This window comes from Heteronotia binoei, chromosome 16, assembly GCF_032191835.1.
Source record: "Heteronotia binoei isolate CCM8104 ecotype False Entrance Well chromosome 16, APGP_CSIRO_Hbin_v1, whole genome shotgun sequence".
Taxonomy (NCBI): Eukaryota; Metazoa; Chordata; class Lepidosauria; order Squamata; family Gekkonidae; genus Heteronotia; species Heteronotia binoei.
Genome location: NC_083238.1, coordinates 61,584,108 through 61,598,162, shown reverse-complemented (window position 1 = coordinate 61,598,162; position 14,055 = coordinate 61,584,108). Strand labels below are relative to the sequence as shown.

The following is a 14,055-nucleotide window of genomic DNA, read 5'->3' as shown; positions in this document are numbered from 1 at the left end:
CGAGAAGAGGCAGCAGCAGCACAGCGGGCCGCCGCCTCTTTCCCCGGCTCCAGGCCAGGGGTGGGGGTGGGAGGGAAGGTTGGGGGTGGGAGGGAAGGTTGGCTGACGCTGCCAGCGCCTCGCCTTGACCTGGGGGTGGGAGGAGACAGCCTCCTGGCGCAACCCGTCCCCCACCCAAAGCAGAGGCAGCCAAACGCGCCTCCTCCTCCTCGCAACAGGGCCGAGCTTTGCAACCCCCTTTTCCCGCCCTCCCCGGGGCCTGAGGAAATAGGTGGGTACAGCAAGAAAGAAAAAAAGAGCATTGCAAAAAAAGAGGCGGGGGGGGAAAGAAGTGCCCTCCTCGGCGGGTCGCGCCTTTGCAATGCCGGCTTTGCAAATGCAGGAGCAAGGCAGGCGTGTTTTTTTTCCGTTTGTTTGCACGGAGCGACTGGGGGGGGGGGAGGCAGAGATGGCATTGCAGCAGTGTGTGTGGGGTGCAATGCCCGAGAGGGCGTCGCTCTTGGGCCTGTTATGGGGCTGCCCCCCCTCCTCCTCCTCCTCCACCCGGTCCTGGGGCTTTTTTTTGCAACCAACGTGATCTTTCTCACTTTTCTCTCTCGCTCTTTCTCATGGCCGCCTGCCAGAGGCGGGGTTTCAGATTTAAAGGACAAGCTGCCCTTTTCAGCTTGGAAGAGGAGGAAGGGGGTGGGTGATGGGGGCTGTGTGTGGGTTGCAAAAGAGCAAGGGGAGGGGAGCATTGGGTCGCCCCCCTTGGCTTCCCTTGACAAGCGCTGGAGGAGAAAAGGCGGGAAGAAAAAAAGATACACCCTTTCCCGCAGGGTTACCAATCCCCAGGTGGGGGCAGGGGATCCCCCTCTCCCCAAAATACCCCCCCAAGTTTCAAAACGATTGGACCAGGGGGTCCAATTCTATGAGCCCCAAAAGATGGTGCCCCTATCCTTCATTATTTCCTATGGAAGAAAGGCATTTTAAAAGGTGTGCTGTCCCTTTAAATGTGATGGCCAGAACTCCCTTGGAGTTCAATTATGCTTGTCACACCCTTGTTCCTGGCTCCACCCCAATGTCTCCTGGCTCCACCCCCAAAGTCTCCTGGCTCCGCCCCCAAAGCCCCCAGATATTTCTTGAATTGGACTTGGCAACCCTAGTCTGACCTAGGCCGCAGACCGCGCACTGGATCCTTTGTGCCTGGTTCTCCTGCGGCCCCCTCATTTGGTGAGTGTGGTTGAAGTGACACGCGACCCGAGGAAGACTACACTTTTTCCCAATTTTCGACACACCAAGCTGAAAAGGTTAGCCATCACTGGCCTAGAGCGTCCCCAACAAGTGTTAGTCCAGCTGCTGCTTAAAGGCTCCCAATGAAGGGGAGCTCACCACCTTCCTTGGTATCGGATTCCCTCGATGAACAACTCTGACTGTAATTTCCCAACCCTTATATCCAGCCATAGTATCCCCCTGCCCTTCATTAAAGCCCATTCTTGCAACTCCTCTCCTCTGCTGCTAACAGGAAAAGCTCCCTGCACTCCAGTAAGCGACAGCCCTTCAAAGACTTCAAGGCAGCAATCATGAAGGTGCTGCTTCACCCTTCCCCCCCCTTTGCCCCAGGCTATTAGATGCTGTGACCCCTAATGGGCTTGGGTGAAGGGCATTCATGGCCCCTTCGGGTTGATCCAGAGCTAATCCATGTCAGCTAAGATCTTTCTGATTAAAGTAAGAGCCAGTTTGATATAGAAGAAGAAGAATTGCAGATTTATACCCCACCTTTCTCTCTGAATCAGAGACTCAGAGCGGCTCACAATCTCCTATATCTTCTCCCCCCACAACAGACACCCCATGAGGTGGGTGGGGCTGAGAGAGCTCTCCCAGAAGCTGCCCTTTCAAGGACAACTCTGCGAGAGCTCTGGCTGACCCAAAGCCATTCCAGCAGCTGCAAGTGGAGGAGTGGGGAATAAAACCCGGTTCTCCCAGATAAGAAGACGACGACAACTGCAGATTTATATCCCACCATCCACTCTAAAGAGTCTCAGAGTGGCTCACAATCTCCTTTCCCTTCCTCCCTCACAACAGACACCCTGTGAGGTGGGTGGGGCTGAGAGGGCTCTCACAACAGCTGCCCTTTCAAGGGCAACTCCTACAAGAGCTATGGCTAACCCAGGGGTGGGGAACAGTGGCTCTCCAGATGTTTTTTGCCTACAACTCCCATCAGCCCCAGCCAGCATGGCCAATGGCTGGGGCTGATGGGAGTTTTAGGCAAAAAAGCATCTGGAGAGCCACTGTTCCCCACTCCTGGGTTAACCCAAGGCCATCCCAGCAGGTGCAAGTGGAGGAGCAGGGAACCAAACCCGGTTCTCCCAGATAAGAGTTCACCCACTTAACCACTACACCAAACTGGCTCTCAGTGGTTAAGTGTGCGGATTCTTATCTGTAGTGGGTGGCCTTTCTTCATATTTTAGTGATAGAAGAGCTGATTGGCTGGGGGATACTGTAGTGTTAGCACAGACGCTGTATGTTCTTTGAATGGCTGGGACTGTGTTGCAATAAAGACAGAGAAGATAAAGCATTGCCAAGCCCACAAGTGTGAACTCCTGCAAAAATAGACAGAAAAAGGGAAGCTGGGCAGTTTGCATCTCCAGTTTGATGTAGTGGTTAAGTGTGCGGACTCTTATCTGGGAGAACCGGGTTTGATTCCCCACTCCTCCACTTGCAGCTGCTGGAATGGCCTTGAGTCAGCCATAGCTCTGGCAGAGGTTGTCCTTGAAAGGGCAGCTGCTGTGAGACCCCTCTCCAGCCCCACCCACCTCACAGGGTGTCTGTTGTGGGGGAGGAAGGTAAAGGAGATTGTGAGCCGCTCTGAGACTCTTCGGAGTGGAGGGCGGGATATAAATCCAATATCTTCATCTACCTCACAGGGTGTCTGTTGTGGGGGAAGAAGGTAAAGGAGATTGTGAGCCGCTCTGAGACTCTTCGGAGTGGAGGGCAGGATATAAATCCAGTATCTTCATCTACCTCACAGGGTGTCTGTTGTGGGGGAGGAAGGTAAAGGAGATTGTGAGCCGCTCTGAGACTCTTCGGAGTGGAGAGCGGGATATAAATCCAATATCTTCATCTACCTCACAGGGTGTCTGTTGTGGGGGAGGAAGGCAAAGGAGATTGTGAGCCGCTCTGAGACTCTTCGGAGTGGAGGGCGGGATATAAATCCAATATCTTCATCTACCTCACAGGGTGTCTGTTGTGGGGGAGGAAGGGAAAGGAGATTGTGAGCCGCTCTGAGACTCTTCGGAGTGGAGGGCGGGATATAAATCCAATATCTTCATCTACCTCACAGGGTGTCTGTTGTGGGGGAGGAAAGGAAAGGAGATTGTGAGCCACTCTGAGACTCTTCGGAGTAGAGGGCGTGATATAAATCCAATATCTTCATCTACCTCACAGGTTGTCTGTTGTGAGGGAGGAAGGGAAAGGAGATTGTAAGCCGCTCTGAGACTCTTTGGAGTGGAGGGCGGGATGTAAGTCCAATATCTTCTTCTTCTTCGCCTGAAAAAGTACTATCTCCCAAATGTTTTAGTTGTTGTAGATTTTCTGGACTGTATGGCCGTGGTCTTGGCATTGTGAGACCTGACGTTTCACCAGCAACTGTGACTGGCATCCTCAGAGGTATAACCCAGAAAACTGGAGTTTTCTCTGGGTCAAAGAACTCACCAGGTTTCCCAGTGCAAAGACCACGGCCACACAGCCTGGAAAATCTATAACCACCAATGAACCCAGGCAGTGAAAGCCTTTGACGACACATCTCCGAAATGTTCAGAAGCGAAAAATTCAGTGCATTGCGACTTTAAATTAATTGATTTTCAGAAGTTGCATTTTGAATGAATCTCCCTTGAATGCACTCCCTCCCCTTGGGGCTGATTTTGAGAAAGTGTATTTAACTAAGAAGTCAATATGCTTCAATTAAGCATGTGCTAAGCTGCTTTTGAAAGTGAAGGCTGGAGGAAAGAGAGAGAGAGAGTCTATCCAGAGGGTGTATGAAAGAAGTCCAGATTACCCATTAGCATCTCGTAATCAAAGCCAATTTCCCTGAAAGATTTTTCTTTTCAAAATCTGTAGCAAAAAAAGCCTTTTTTACAAACTCATCCTTGGTGCAATTTTAGCCACTGTTCCCCTGGATAGACAAGTATGATGCTATAAAGAATAAAAGTGCTCAGATATAGCCAAAGTTGAATTTCAAGAAAGGATCATTTCAAGCTTCGTAATTGTTCTCCTTGGCTATAATCCTCCTCTCTGTTCCCCATCCCACTCCCAAGGAAAGCACTTAGTGCTGTCTTACATGTATCTTCAACTTTGCAAAGAGAACATGGCAACTAGCCAAGGACTGTGTGTCTTTATTGCCATTTCTTTCAGGTTTTAGGTTAGATTTCCTCTTGGTATTTCTCCTACCACAAGAATGTGCTGTGTTAATATTATATATGGATCAGAGGATGAATTGCCTATGGCCGGAGTCCCCAACCAGCCTTTTTTTTTAACCAAAGACCATAGATTTATGCCCCAAAGACTGTAGATTAATACCCCACCTACCCCTCCCTTCTCCCTGAATCAGAGTCTCAGAGCGGCTCGCAATCTCCTTTATCTTCCTCCCCTGCAACAGACACCCTGTGAGGTGGGTGGGGCTGAGAGAGCTCTCCCAGAAGCTGCCCTTTCAAGGACAACTCCTGAGATAGCTATGGCTAACCCAATGTCACATTCTCAGGGTGCAGGCAGGAGTCCAAAGCCAGTCCAAGGTCAAAGTCCAGGAAGTCAAGCAGGAGCCAAGTCACCAAAGCAAAATCGCAAACCGGAATAAGAAGTCAGTGTCCAAAAGCCAAAAGGTCAAAGTGCCAAGGAATTCAAGCAGGTCAGGATCAGGAAGGAGCGTGGATGCAAGCCAGGGAATAGACTTCCTGCTTCCACAAGGTTACCAGGTCCTGGGTGGCAGTTATATGGGAGCCTCAATCAGCCTGCTCCCAGGGTGGCAGCAACTCTGCTAGAACTCAGGGCTGAGAGATCTGAAGCATCGGCGTGCCTCATGTCTTTGCTCTGAAAGTTCTTTCCGGAGCCTGCTTCGAACTCTTGAGATGGGAGGGGGAGAGATTGGAGGAGATTGATTGTCAACAGCTGACACTGGTGCCTAGAATGTGGGGAGAGTGATTGATGGGCAAGCTGCTGTTTGTTCAGCTGAGGAACTGGCTGGCAACTCTTCCGTGTCTGTTAACCCTTCCAGCTCCCGCTCGTCAGGGTTCATGACACCCAAGGCTATTCCAGCAGCTGCAAGTGGAGTGCGGTTAAAAAGACCGGACAGTAGGTTATTAAATGCAGGGTTGGTTATTAAATACATCCATTGGAGTTCAAACAGGAACATGCTTTATTGGTACATGCTATGGCCAAAATGGCATGATCCCACTTATATACATGCAAGCGAAACCCCCTCCCAGAATCCCATACCAAATCACGGCAGTCAAGTTTCACACCAAGACTGCTCATTGGCTACTGCTTAGTGTTCAAAACTATCAAGAGTCTCTAGCGTTTTGTCACGGGCGATGTTGTAGGGGACCTGCCAGTCACAGCAGAACCAGCAGCTCAGCCCTCCGACACCACAGCAGTCAGTCCCTCAGAAGAAACTGACAGTCGGCTGCTCCCACCCTCATTCTCTGCAGTTGAGCAGGCACAAGCACAGAGCCCCCCACCCCCCAACTCACCTCCATGAATGACTCATCTGTGAGAGAATCTTTGCCAGGATTGGGCCCTCAGGCACTGAGAAGCACGGTCAAGGGTGAGGCATTCCCTGAGTCCCGAGTTCTAACAGGAGCCTAGTTGCTTGCTAATCCGAAACAGCCGCAGCAAGCTATTAAGCTCTGTGCTCTGGGCAGATTCCTCTGTGGAAGCAACACATCTAACTTTGCAACTGCCTCCCCCCCCCCCCGCCACCCCCGGCTTGATTTGAAACCTGATCCTCGGCTTCTGGACTTCTGCCTTGAACGACCCAGCTTCCGGTTAGTGTTTTTGGACATAGTTCTTTCCTGGCTCCTGTTCTGATTGTCCCTGACCTCAGACTGGATTGAGACTCTGCATTTTGGACTTGCTCTGGTGGTTCTGCCTCTACTCTTCAGCTCATACCCTGCCTGGGACTGAGTCTCGTTCCCTGCCGGCACTCGCAGAGCGTGACACATTTCCCGCCAAACAGAAAGCCCAGTAGATAACAAGGTGGTATGAAAGACCTCTGCCTGAGACCCTGGAGAGATGCTGCCCATCTTGAGTAGACAACACCTGACCATGATGGACGAAGGGGCTGGTTCAGTGGAAGGCAGTTTAAAGGGTGTGCTGAGATTGGCCAGCGATAGGAAGCCTCACCATGAAAATGACACCTTTGGTTCAGCCGTCACCGTTAGGTTCAAGAGGAGACCCGTCAGGCGCTGAGGATTGTCGTTCTATAAAGTATACACATCTTCACAAGTCATTTGAACGAGCCTAAATAAAATGTTTTTAAACTCTTAGGAAAGCCATTAAGAAATGTATGAAATTAATACAATATCGTTTCCCTAGCGAATTCCGGGAGTTTGCCAATGGTTCGGTCTGTGTGGAGTGTGACCCCCAGTGCGAGAAGATGGAGAATTATAGGATCACATGCCGGGGACCAGTAAGTATGCGGAATGCACAGCAAGCGGTCACCATTACCGCATAATTTGCTGTTATTCTTCAATCTGCCTGTGGCCTTTCTTTAACTAGAACAAGACAACGTGGGGGGGGGGGACTCCAGAGATTGCTTTTGCCTTTAAATTAGTCGAATGAAAATTGAGTGAAGGATTTATGCATCATGGGGCAATGCTGGGAAAGGCAAGGGGTGTGTTCCTGTCCATACACTGATATCCCCCTCTTAAATACATACATATATATACATTTTACAAGCACCGGATGAGTGCTTCACTAGCAAAGAAGGGCAGAAGTCTCCTTCAATATTTCTTTTAGAAAATACACCATTGACATTTCTAGAAGTATCTTTTGACTTGTTTTTTCCCCATTGACATGATATTTAAAAACTCTCTATATTTTTTGTTCTCCACTTTTTCATCTTTTTATTGGTTCATTTGTTTTATATATGCATGTTTATGGGTGTGTGTGTATATGTATGTATGTATATGTATGTGTATCTGTCTGTCTGTCTGTCTGTCTATCTATCTATCTATCTGTCTATCATCTATCTATCTATCTATCTATCTATCTATCTATCTATCTATCTATCTATCTATCTATCTATCTGTCTATCATCTATCTATCTGTCTGTCTATCATCTATCTGTCTATCATCTATCTATCTATCTATCTATCTATCATCTATCTATCTATCTATCTATCTATCTATCATCTATCTATCTTTCATCTATCTATCTATCATCTATCATCTATCTATCTATCTATCTATCTATCATCTATCTATCTGTCTGTCTATCATCTATCTATCTATCTATCTATCTATCTATCTATCTATCTATCTATCATCTATCTATCATCTATCTATCTATCTATCTATCTATCTATCTATCTATCTATCATCTATCTATCATCTATCTATATATCTATCTTGTATATATCAGGAGATTTATCCTTGTCCCCTCCTTCGCTATTTCCTCTTTAAGAACATAAGAACCTAACAGGGCTCTTCTGAGGTTCTTAGGAAGGCCTCAGCCTCCATGCCCTCTTGTTGACCCTTCAGAGGAACCAGTTGGCTACTGTGTGAGATGGGAGGCTGGACTAGATGGACCCTCCCTGGTCTGATCCAACAGGGCTCTTCTGAGGTTCTTAGGAAGGCCTCAGCCTCCATGCCCTCTTGTTGGCCCTTCAGAGGAACCAGTTGGCTACTGTGTGAGATGGGAGGCTGGACTAGATGGACCCTCCCTGGTCTGATCTAGCAGGGCTCTTCCATCAGGGACCTCCATCAGGGGGTGTGGCCTAATATGCAAAGAAGTTCCTGCTACAAAAAAAGCCCTGCTTGCATCAAGCTGTATACAGTAGTATAGGCCACACAGTGCCTCGTCATTTAAACAAGAAACTAGTTCATTGCAAGCTGCGTAGAAGATTCATGTCCACCCTATCTGGGAGAATCCCATACAGCTGAGACATACCCCCAACGTCTGAATTTTGAAAAGGGCAACTGAGCCATCGCTGGGGAAAGAGCCCTTCAGAATGTTCCCAGAAGGCAGTGAGAAGTTGAAACCTATTGATCGCATGTCTTTCTTTCTACCCAGGGGCCAGACCACTGCACCAAGTGCTCCCATTTTAAAGACGGCCCCAACTGCGTGGAAAAATGCCCCGATGGCGTGCAGGGGACCAACAGCTTCATTTTCAAGTACGCTGACGAGAACCACGAGTGTCACTCCTGTGATCCAAACTGTACGCAAGGGTAAGCTTGCACAACCGCTGCTCATGTATTTACCAATATTTACCTTGGAACGTGGTTCTTATATAGGAGGCTGTGCTTTTAAAAATGGAGATGTAGCGGGCATCGGCCTGTGCGATATTACTGTACCGTTCTGTACGAAGCGACTTCAGTTTAAGCCCATAGAAATAAACAGGATGAAACTGGAGTAACCCTGCGTTGCGCTGTTGATTTCCGGGGTTAATTCCTAATGGTGTCTGTAGCGCTGGGTGCAAATTGGAATTTTATCAACGGTATACAAGATTGGTGTGTTTGTGTATGCAAGGGTGTTTGTGTCATGTATGTTTTTTGTTGAGGGGGTCCAATCCCATTGGTATTAAGCGCTGAGTGAGGAATGAGTCGATTCTTGTCACTTCTGTTGCTAATGAATTTCATGGGTGGGTGGGGGGGAAGAGTATTATTTTTGATATTTATAAGTAAATAATAATAATTTCCTCCCAAAGGGCAAATGCACCAGTGCGTGAAAGCTACATCACAGATGCCACAAAAGCAAACACTTTTCTCTTCCTCCAAAACTTTCTAATGTGTGGCTTTTGGCACATGGACGAGTGTGGATCCAAACGGGGGTCTGATTTTGCCACAGGACACAATCTCTCTCTCTCTCTCTTTGGCAGCTTTAAATAAAGCGTCCTTTTGGGACCAGAGGGTTTTTTACATCCATTTTAGCAGGAGTTCTGGAACGATGACTCTCTGGAACAGCCGCGGATGCTGTTGCTCTCGAGTTCTGCCCCGGCGAACGTTTCCAACAACGTGTGGGAAATCCACAGAGAAAGATGGCAGAAGAGAACACCTAAGGCAAACCCTCCTCTTTAGTTCTGGATGATTTCAATAAGCAGGGGTCGTTTTGTAGAAAAATAGGTGGTGGAGCTCATCCAAGGATTGTTATGCAGCTGCACCTACTTTCAATGGACAAGGTAGGTGGGAAGGAGGAGGGGGAACTCTCAGAAAGGTTCTGCTGAATCCAAGGTCTGTCAATAAGAAAAAAGAGCTCCTACTTCTCTTATGTTCTTATGTGACTCAGAGTGTTGGACTGGATGGGCCACTGGCCTGATCCAACATGGGTTCTCTTATGTGACACAGAGTGTTGGACTGGATGGGCCACTGGCCTGTTCCAACAGGGCTTCTTATGTGACATAGAGTGTTGGACTGGATGGGCCACTGGCCTGATTCCAACAGGGCTTCTCTTATGTTCTTATGTGACACAGAGTGTTGGACTGGATGGGCCACTGGCCTGATCCAGCAGGGCTTTTTATGTTCTTATGTGACACAGAGTGTTGGACTGGAGGGGCCAGTGGCCTGATCCAACATGGCTTCTCTTATGTTCTTATGTGACACAGAGTGTTGGACTGGATGGGCCATTGGCCTGATCCAACATGGCTTCTCTTATGTTCTTATGTGACTCAGAGTGTTGGACTGGATGGGCCATTGGCCTGATCCAACATGGCTTCTCTTATGTTCTTATGTGACACAGAGTGTTGGAAAGGATGGGCCATTGGCCTGATCCAACATGGCTTCTCTTCTGTTCTTATGTGACACAGAGTGTTGGACTGGAGGGGCCAGTGGCCTGATCCAACATGACTTCCCTTATGTTCTTAAAGTCAGGCTTTACATAGGTGGGAAGACAGGAAAAAGCACCTGACCTCAGCTTCTGCCTCAAACATCTCTGACTGTTTGGATTGTATTAAAAATCATGAAGATTACACTTTCCATTGATGTATCGGTCCATGCATTATTTCTCCCTTACTGAGCTGCAGAAAGTACATTATTTCTTAAAAGTAAAATGCAAACCAAAATACTCGGCCTGGAAAATGTTTCTGTCTGTGCCTGGAATGCTGCACAGTCTTCTCAAGTTTTGCTTTTAGCTTTCCGTGGTTACATTTCCGCTTCGCTCCTTCTGTTCCAGTGACTTGAGCTTGACGCTTCTCCCCCCCCCCCCAAAACCTATGAAAATCGCTCTTGTTTTCAATGAATGCTCCTTGTGAGGGTTCACACTTGCACGGAAGCATTCTCAGTCGGCCTTCCCAGGAACGCTGGCACACAGACAGAATCTCATTCATATGTATTGAAGAGCCTTTTCTTTTCTTCTGAGCGGAGCGTCTCAGCATTAATGTTCATGGAGCAGATGTCGTTGGTCGCTGCTGAGAAATAAAGTTCCCACTTCCAGAAGACTTCAATGGAAAGTTTTCTCTTCCCCCAAATATAATCCTTCTGGTTGAAGAGCTGGGTCGCTTTGAACGATTGCTTTTGGAACCAATTAAGAATTAAATAAATGTGTCCATTCACCTCAAGCTGACCAGTTAATGTATGTAGGACTTCTTTTTTTTTCTTTTAAGCTGTGTCTGACCCACATAATGGATGGGGTTAGTCAGAAAGCAAAGTGGGTAATTTATAAAGCTATATAACGAGAGACTGCTATCTGAATACTTCATCCAAGACTTAAGAGAGCCAGTTTGGTGTGGTGGTTAAGTGTGTGAACTCTTATCTGGGAAAACCAGGTTTGATTCCTCGCTCCTCCACTTGCAGCTGCTGGAATGACCTTAGGTTAGCCATAGCTATCACAGAAGTTGTCCTTGAAAGGGCAGCTGCTGTGAGAGCCCTCTCAGCGCCATCCACCTCACAGGGTGTCTGTTGTGGGAGAAAGAAGATATAGGAGATTGTAAGCCGCTCTGAGTCTCTGATTGAGGGAGAAGGGTGGGGTATAAATCTGCAGTCTTCTTCAGAAGAGAACCAGTTTGGTGTAGTGGTTAAGTGTGCGGACTCTTATCTGAGAGAACCAGGTTTGATTCCCCACTCATAGAATCATAGAGTTGGAAGGGACCTCCAGGGTCATCTAGTCCAACCCCTTGCACAATGCAGAAAACTCACAAACACCTCCCCCTAAATTCACTCCTCCATTTGCAGCTGCTGGAATGGCCTTGTGTCAGCCATAGCTATTGCAGGAGTTGTCCTTGAAAGGGCAGCTGCTGGGAGAGCCCTCTCAGCCGCACCCACCTCACAGGACGTCTGTTGTGGGGGGAGAAGACATAGGAGATTGTAAGCCGCTTTGAGTCTCTGATTCAGAGAGAAGGGTGGGGTATAAATCTGCAGTCTTCTTCAGGCAGATATTAGCAGTCTGGTTTGGCTTTGAATACATCTTTTTCTAGGTATATTGCAAAGAAGTCTGGCCTAATATGGAAATGAGATCCTGCTGGGCTTTTTCTACAAAAAAAAGCCCTGGGTGGTTGTATTCTGCCCCACCAAGAGGAAGGGGGTGATCTCAAGAATATCCACGCTCCTCTAAAATCATCATCTGCTTTTATTGTTTTGCTGCTAAAATTAAACCAGTAAATTATTCCACCAAATGTCGGTGTCAACAGCTGTTGCCATTCAAAACAAGACCTTTTGCTGGTTTTGCAAATCTAATTACAACAGAGCCATTAGGGGAATGAAAGTAAGATCGTGGAAACATTGCCAAAAACTGTGGCAAAGGCATCCTCTGCTTGGCCCTTTAAAATTGCAGGTATATGATAAGAAAATTGGAAGCGCCTTGCATAGAAACCACACAGAGAGGGAAGCTCAAAGGAAGGATTTCTCGTGTTGGAAAGAAATATGCAGCAAACCACCTTGAGCAGAGCCCACTAATTGAAAATGATAAATACATTCAAATAATATGCACAACAGAAGAGAACAGCGTCAATTCTCACAGCTTTCATACTGCATAACTAGTGTAAGGTTCATAAAAGAAGCATCCAGAGATGAATGAATAACAATTGAGAAGTAATTCGCATGCAGTTCCCTCAAGCGTTCAGAGGGCAAAAATCCACCACAGCCTGCAAGCGACTCCATTTGGAACGTTCTTCGGATATCTATACATGCTGATTCCTTTTAAAACACCATCTGAAATAAATCCAGCCCTCTAAAGTCAACATCTGTTAACGAGAACGAGGATGCAAATTGATATTGGTAGGCTACATCCGAGCAACTTCATGAATACCCAGCAAATCTTAAAAAAAAAAAAGAATAACAAATAATGTATTAACAGTTAACAAGCAAAATAACATTAAACACTCATATGTACCAATAAGGTACAGAGCCCTAAATTACAAGCTTTCTTCTCTTGCTGAGAAACAATTCCAGTTGGCAGCTGTTAGGCAAACGCTGACTCTCTGGCCTTTTTATCTGGAATGTTCTTAACATCTCAAAGGGCAAAAGCATTTCAAGTGAAAGGAGATAAATTCAACCGGTCATTCAAGCCATTAGGCTGCATTGAACCCAAAGCGTGTCTCCAAAGCGCTTTCCTCTAAAGCAAAACTCTATTGATGTCACATTGGATGTATTTATAAGTACACAACATTTCAATGACAAAAAAGAGAAAGCAGCTGGAACTATGATTCAGTTCAAGAAATAGTGCCTCTGAGATCTTATTTCCAACCTTACTGTGAGGCTCTGAAAGCCTATTTTTTTTTAAAAAAGGAATGCGTAGTCTTACTGCAGATGGTGACAGTAGCCATGAAATTAAAAGACGTTTGCTCCTTGGGAGGACAGCTATGGCGAACCTGGGCAGTATAATAAAAAGTAGAGACATCACCCTGCCAACAAAAGTCCGTATAGTCAAAGTGATGGTATTCCCAGTAGTAATGTATGGCTGTGAGAGCTGGACCATAAGGAAAGCCGAGCGCAGAAGAAGAGATGCTTTTGAGCTGTGGTGCTGGAGAAGAACCTTGAGAGTCCCTTGGACTGCAAGAAGATCCAATCAGTCAGTCCTAAGGGAAATCAACCCAGTCTGTTCCCTGGAAGGTCAGATGCTGAAGCTGAAGCTCAAATACTTTGGCCACCAAATGAGAAGGGAGCACTCCCTGGAGAAGACCCTGATGCTGGGAAACACAGAAGGACAAAGAAGAAAGGGACGGCAAAAGAGGAGATGGCTGGACAACATTACTGATGTAACGAACATGAATCTGAGCGGACTTTGGAGGATGGTGGAAGACAGGAGGGCCTGGCGTGACTTGGTTCATGGGGTCACAAAGAGTCAGCCCTGGATAGTATCTGGATGGGAGATCGCCAAGGAATACCAGGGTCTTGACGATGAGGCAGGCAATAGCAAAGTACCGCTGACTCTCTCTTGCCTTACAAATCCTACAGGGACACCGTAAATCTACCGTGACTTGACAGCAGAGGGGGGGGGAGGTCTTGCCAACATACAATAAATTGCATGGGCTTATCAATCCATACAAAACATGGAATTGCCACATTTTGGAGAAGTGTCTGGATTCAAATGTAGCCTGAAAGTTTTCAGTAGCCATGCCTGAGAGCAGTTCACATAATTTTTTTTAAAAAAGTAAAGGTAGTCCCCTGCACAAGCAGCGAGTCACTACCGACCCATGGGATGACGTCACATTGCGATGTTTTCACGGCAACCTTTTTACAGGGCAGTTTGCCCTTGCCTTCCCCAGTCATCTCCACTTTCCCTCCAACAAGCTGGGGACTCCTTTGACCGACCTCAGAAGGATGGAAGGCTGAGTAAACCTTGAGCCGGCTACCTGAACCCAGCTTCCGATGGGATCGAATTCAGGTCGTGAGCAGAGCTTGGACTGCAGTACTGCAGCTTTACCACTTTGC

At 47.3% G+C, this 14,055-nt stretch overlaps 1 protein-coding gene across 1 annotated transcript in view; it reads left to right on the top strand.

Moving 5' to 3' along the window:
• ERBB4 (erb-b2 receptor tyrosine kinase 4) overlaps positions 1 to 14,055 on the top strand; it is a 535,358-nt gene that overhangs the window by 274,895 nt on the left and 246,408 nt on the right. Inside the window, exons 12-13 of the mRNA XM_060257067.1 lie at positions 6,568 to 6,661; positions 8,267 to 8,421. Of these exons, the coding sequence (XP_060113050.1) occupies positions 6,568 to 6,661; positions 8,267 to 8,421 (249 nt within the window). The remainder of the gene's footprint in view (positions 1 to 6,567; positions 6,662 to 8,266; positions 8,422 to 14,055) is intronic.